Source organism: Corvus brachyrhynchos, unplaced genomic scaffold (assembly GCF_000691975.1).
Source record: "Corvus brachyrhynchos isolate BGI_N302 unplaced genomic scaffold, ASM69197v1 scaffold146, whole genome shotgun sequence".
Taxonomy (NCBI): domain Eukaryota; kingdom Metazoa; phylum Chordata; class Aves; order Passeriformes; family Corvidae; genus Corvus; species Corvus brachyrhynchos.
Genome location: NW_008238960.1, coordinates 1,224,570 through 1,231,086, shown reverse-complemented (window position 1 = coordinate 1,231,086; position 6,517 = coordinate 1,224,570). Strand labels below are relative to the sequence as shown.

The following is a 6,517-nucleotide window of genomic DNA, read 5'->3' as shown; positions in this document are numbered from 1 at the left end:
AAAAGCCACGTAGTAATCCGTTAGCGATTTGGTTTTTACTGTGAGCATTGCAAACACAAACAAGTTGCGTGGTCACGAGGGTTAAGTTCACCCTAGTATGTATGGAAGAGCAGGGGACAGAAATCCAGAATCCCTGTTGCGCATCATGACTTAGAACAATTTATGCCTTCTGCTTACCCACTCATCAGAAGGAAAAAGCACACTAGTTATTCCTATCAACAATGCTCCTGACAAGATGAATTATAGTAAGAGCTAAGAAGCACACATTTTGTACCTGAACAAAACAAAGCAACACTGCAAGTTATATATAATAGGTAATTTTTATTTAAAAAAACATTGCAACTGACAGAAAAAATAAAGTCCATGAAATGTGCCATACATTCAAAGAGATGTATTTAGAGTAATCGATTTCTTATTCTCTGAGGTGATCATTGAAACAGATACTTCCTGACAAGCAGAGAACAAAACAAAAGTTCTGTAACACTTTGTCCCTAAAGTACCTTGCAAGTTCTAGAGTTTCTGGCCAAGAGTCCTACTTGCTAAATGCCACATACAGAAGATGACTTGGACATGGTTTCACTGGCTTCTCTTCCAGCAGTTGCTGCTCTAGTGTAAATGAGACTGGTCTGCAGAGCTTGCTGGTTTGGGTACTGATGACAGACTCAATCCGCACAAGGAAGAATCCCAAATGGAAAAACAGAAATTGTTTAATCCTCAGTAATACCTGTAGTTCAAAGCCAAAGAGGCAGCCAAAAAGTGTGCACTCCCAGGTGAAGGTATAACATACAGAAGTATGTTTCTTACAAACCATTAATTTCTTACATCCCCGTTTTGCAGAATATTAGAAAAAGACCACCAAATACAAAAATCTTACCATTACAAGTTAATAAAAAAACCCTTCAGACCCTTGAAACGCACAAGAAAGTGTTTGTTTTCAAACAGTAGAAATACAATCCTCATTAAAGCAGCATACCGGAGAAGCCAGTTGTTAAGTTTTCAATTAAAAAAGACAAAAGCCCAGATGTTCCTGTAACACAACCAGAACACTGGAGAAAAGAGAGGAACAGAACATTCATAGTCTGCCATGCTGCGTACATTGTCTTTGTAAGGTCACTTCAGGCCTAGAAGAGTATCAAACAAAGAGCATGGGGTCAGTGCCTGGGCACAGTGTGACTCCCCTCCGCTGGACAGTTTGCTACCAATGAAGACAGTCCAAATGCAAATTGTGAGGTTCCCAAAGAAAGCACAGTAGGGGAAGTATCTGACTTATACACTGAAGTTCTCAAACCTCAGACTTGCTGCCACTGGTTAAGAAAACATAAGCTCCTGTGCTATTCTTAGAGGAAAAATGATTCTGAAAAATTTGTCCAACATTTTGCCTGTGGTCAGACGGGACTCACCCAGCAGAGGGAGAAAGCCTCCTGAAGGAAGCAGCACAGGCATAGCTGTTCCTGGACCAAGGGCCTTGCTACGGCCTCCTCACATCACCCAGGGCAGTTTCATGACAGCAGCATCACAACAGGAGCCCAGGGGTTTGGTGACAGCCCCCACGGGTCCACACCACCAGCAGCTGCACGTCACAAAGCACGGTGACCTATGCTGGCAAACAGCCTTTAGAGACAACAGCTACATAAACTCTGCTCTTTCGGCTTTCTCAGTCCCTCTAAGTACACGCTGTTGATTCTTCTAAAAGAGAAGAATCTCTTCTTTAAGAGCCTAGAAGTTCACAACAGTAAAAGGAAAACATGGACTCGTTCCTTGTTGGGCCAATGCAGGAAACACCCCAAAACATAACCTAGTTCTTGTTTGGCATTGAACAACATGAACACAAATATCAGCCTCAACAAATCAAGCTGTCAGATGCTGGTCCTACTCCAGGGGATACAGCTTTCTCTTTGTCTCAAACTTTTTCATTTCTGAGCCAATGAAAGTGGACCTGCTTCTCTCTTTGTGGCTCAGTCACGATCTATGGCAATACTGCCAACATCCATCTGCTGGCCCCTTGGTTTGGGAAAGACACCTCACAGGCCAGCTCTGTCCTGTGCACAGCTGCTGGGGCTGCCCCCCAAGTGCAGGGCAGGCTATTCCCACACCCCATGGTTTCAAAGCACGACTACCTAAGTTCCCTGCAGTCTCCTGCCGGCTCCTCCTTTTGCCTGGATGCTTGACTGGCTGTGCCAGCTCTAGACATGGCTCCAGAACCAGCACCATCAGACCCCCTCCATCATCTCCTCCATGTGTCCTCCTGCAGGGAGGGTGAACACCTGCTCACTCTTTAGCCTCTGTGGCCGGCTCATTTCTGGCTGCTCACCTCTTTGCAGGGCCTCCCACCCCCACCTTCTCTGCTCACTGGACACCCTTAAAGAGAAAAGAGAAAGCTCCTGGATTGCTCTTCAATACTTCTTCCTCCATCACGGAGATACTGAATGCTAGTATATGTCACAAACTTCCCACCAATATACAGACTTTATATTACATATAAATAGGTAGAAGTTTCAGACAAAATATCCTGTAATTTCTGTGGTGTAACATTTTTAAATAGCATTAAAACCACAAACCATCCAGCCCTTGTGATTAAATATACAAACATTTGTGAATTGATAAGGCTCATAGGTATGTATGCAAAAATAAAGTGCCCCTCCCCCCACCAAGAAACAGTTCTGTACAGCTAAGTCCGAAAACAGAGCGAGCAAGTTATTTAACACAGAACCTCCCGAGCTGGAACTGCAGCCAGATTTTCCATCCTTGTTCTCATTTCTGCTTTCAACTCGGCAACACAGGAGTATTTACAAGTGGAAGAAGATGTCATGGCTGACTCTGCTGACCTTCAACCCGTCCAGCCAAGTTCCTCACAGGGCCTTGGTGCTGGCTGGGTGTGCAGTGTGGGACACGGGCTTCTGAGGGTAGTGGCTGTACAAGTAAACCTGCAACAGGATAGCGATGTCCACAAAAACCTGCAGGAGTCCACAGATGGAGAACTGGAAAGGGGCCTGATTCAGGATGAAGTAAACAGTCTTGAACGTGTCCCCACTGGTCCACATCAGCACCATCTTAATGCTAAAAGACAGAGAAAAGATAAGAGTGTTAACTGAGAAGAACTTGGCTTTGGATAAGACCTGCTGAGCCAGAGGATCCCTCCTACTTCAGCTAAAATTTATACCCAACAGTGGGTTGGGACTCCCCTTGACATGGGCAGACTGCGTGCCTAGCCAAGGCACCACTGAACTTGGAAGGGAGGATCAAATTCTCTGCTCCACAAACTGCAGCACTCTTATCTCAGCAATTACAGCTCCAAATACCTGTGGCTATGAAGGTATCCAACATGTTTAAATATCCAGCTAGGATATTTGACTCAGTGGTGCTCTGTAAACATGACTGCCACATGCTGACAGCATTGACCATAAACCAAAGTAAAACGGTGCACAGAAAAGAACAGCGATTCATCCCAGCAGTTACTTCCTGTGCGTGCCATTCTGTGCTCATGCAAGGTAAAGTAATACACAGATTGCTCTCTCGTGCATGCACACATTTAGCACTTGCTGAAACAAACAAAATAGACAGACGAAACCACTCCTTACTGCAGAAAATGCATAACCAAAAAAAGCAGAAAGACAGATTGTTCAGTAATACAGAAAGAGAAGAAATTACATGCCTGAAGCTGTTACTGGAAGGACGAACAGCACTAGGGATTTTTATCAAGGACACAGATCAAGAGCAATGCTCAGACTTCCTTTTAATAGCCAAACTTGCTTTCATCTTGCTCTTCTGCTGAGCATTCCCTGTCCTGTAGTCCAGCTCCTGCTCCGCCACATCAGGAGGAACTCCGGGGAATAGAAGCAAGTTCTTCAAATAGACCAAATTACCTTCAGTGTCCTCAACAAAATGTGAACAACCACCCCTGGAAGGCTGTTTCTGAGCTTCATGCACTTTATCAGGAGGACAAAAGCTATGTAGTTCACAGTAGGAGCACTGCACATGATTTGTCATAATTACAAGCAATTTACATTTTGCCAGCACAGACTCCATCACACACAGTCAAGCCCATGCAGCAGGGCAGTACTTAATGTTCTGCCCTTTTCCAATGCTCAGGCAGGAGCTAGCAGGATTTGTGTTTGGGACACAAGCACACAATGCCATTGCAAGCCAAATGCTGCAGCCCGTTCTTTCCCTGCATGGGAAGGGTGGCCAAGAGCATCAGTTTGTACAGCCCCCTCACACTATGGAAACACGAGCCTTTTGTAACTCATGTCATATGGCCCAGAGCACAAAACAGCTCTACAATCGGGACCTTCCACAGAACCTGCGTGGAAGTGCAAGCAAGGATAATATGGGGTCGAGTGAGCAGTCATTCCCCACCCAAGGTCATTCTAAAAACATAAATAAATACTCAGAGAAAGAAAACAACGGCTGAACTCTACACGTCATTTGTGCGTGGTGCAAACAGCCTGCACCACCTGCCCTGTGCATGTTTCCAGTCACACCAAGTCACCTTACATCACACTTACAGGACATTCATAGATGCAGGTGGTGATCGGGATTGATTGAGATTTTAATTAGGAGGGCAATAAACTCTGAGGGTAATAAAACTGGCACCTCCTCCTTTGTTTTAAGCTTATTAGTGTTTGCTAGGCAACCGATCACAATTTAATTGTGAATCTGTCCTGGCATGGCTAGGCATCCTCACTAAAAGCACATGCTCAGCCAGGCCAAACTAACTGCTCACTGTTGACAGAAGGGCACTTGAGCTATACCATGAGATAGCTGAATAGGAATTTAACAAATATCCTTAACGCAAAAGGTATTTGCCACACATTCCCTATGGAGAAAGCTAGCTGGGTTTTTTAAGTGACCTTACAGTGCAGTTCAGTGCAGGTGTGGAGGAGAAGATACACAGTCAGAAGATGTACAGCCTACGGAAGAGTTAACCCCCTCAAAGAAAGAATAATCAATCACTGAGGAAAAACTTAAGGACACCTGCAGTTCAGCAGCACCACAGGAGCCAAGCACACCTCTAGCTGTGTCACATGCTGTGCCAAGTTTGCCAAAGCAAGTGTGTGTTTTGCTAGGAAGCCACCTGTGAACTCAACAGTCTGCAATACCAGCTGGAAAACTTGGTGCATGTTCTGACAGTCTCTGCATGTTCCAGAGCCCACACTTCAGCTCATACACCTGACACTCAAGGACATCATCATCATGCCTGGAGTTCTGACTAGGACATTACAACACTCCACATACACGAAAATCTCAACTTGTCCTTGACAAAAATGGTCTTAAAAAATGCTACAGATAGTTTAATAAGATAATGCCACTGGTCTATCTGTATACCAAAAAATATACATCCTTCTCTGTCCAGTAGCTTGGACAAAACAGCAGAGAAAACCTGCAAATCAGCAAGGTACAATAAAAAAAAAATATAGAAAACATTTGACATCTCACAAAACTTAGTACTGCAGCTGCAGCAAGGTTCTCAGGGCTGATGCAAAGTAGTGACTGTAGGATTGCTGGCTGCTCTCCCAGAGGAGAGGCTGGGAATGGACAAAAGGAGCGTGTCCAGCACAGACCAAAAGGAGCATGAGGTAATCACAAAGAGCTTAGCAAGGAAATGGGGACAGTGTCATGCAGGAGGTGAGAAAAGGCAATGAAGGGCCACAGAGGAAAGCAAAGGAGACAGCAGAGGAGCCAAGAGGTTGGTCAGATGAGAAGACAACAGAAAAAAGAGACTGGAGCAGGACAGGGAATGACAGGAATGGAAGAGAACTGGAAACTTGGTACACCAGTCCTTGAAAATGCCCTGAATTTGGGGTGGACAGTTTGTGTGGCAAAGTTTTAGTAGCAGGGGCCAGGGAGGCAGGCTACAAAGTGACTTTTATAAGAAGCTGCCAGAAGCTTCCCCTAAGTCCAAGAGAGCCAATGCCAGCTGGCTCCAAGATGAACCTGCTGCTGGCAAAGGCTGAGCCCATCAGTGACAATGGTAGCACCTCTGGGATAACGTATTTAGGAAGGGGGGGGAAAAACTGCTGCACTACACAGCAGCCAGGTGAGAGGGAGCAAGAACATGTGAGTGGAACAGCCCTTCAGACACCAAGGTCAGTGCAGAAGGAGGGGGAGAAAGTGGTCCAGGCACTGGAGCAGAAATTCCCCTGCAGTCCATGGTAAAGACCATGGTGAAGCAGCTGTGCTCCTGCAGCCCATGGAGGTCCATGGGAGAGCAGAGATCCACCTGTAGTATGTGGAGGAACCCACCCTGGAGTAGGTGGATGCCCAAAGGAGATTGTGACCCCATGGGAAGTCTGTGCTGGAGCAGGTCCCTGGCAGGACCTATGGGCCCAGGGAGAGTGCAGGCCAAAGCAGCAAAGCTGGAGCAGGTTTCTGTCAGGACTTGTGACCCCAGGGAAGACCTACGATGGAGCAGTCCACTCCTGAAGGACTGCACCCCATGGAAAGGACACATGGAAAGGACCCACAGTGGAGCAGTTCATGAGGAACTGCGTACCATGGGAAGGACCAGTGCTGAAGA

At 46.0% G+C, this 6,517-nt stretch overlaps 1 protein-coding gene across 1 annotated transcript in view; it reads right to left on the bottom strand.

Moving 5' to 3' along the window:
- Positions 1 to 301: 301 nt before the first annotated feature.
- The window catches only part of PQLC1 (PQ loop repeat containing 1), a 65,476-nt gene continuing 59,260 nt past the window's right edge, over positions 302 to 6,517 (bottom strand). Inside the window, exon 4 of the mRNA XM_017738630.1 lies at positions 302 to 3,057. Within this exon, the coding sequence (XP_017594119.1) occupies positions 2,850 to 3,057 (208 nt within the window). The 3' untranslated portion in view covers positions 302 to 2,849. The remainder of the gene's footprint in view (positions 3,058 to 6,517) is intronic.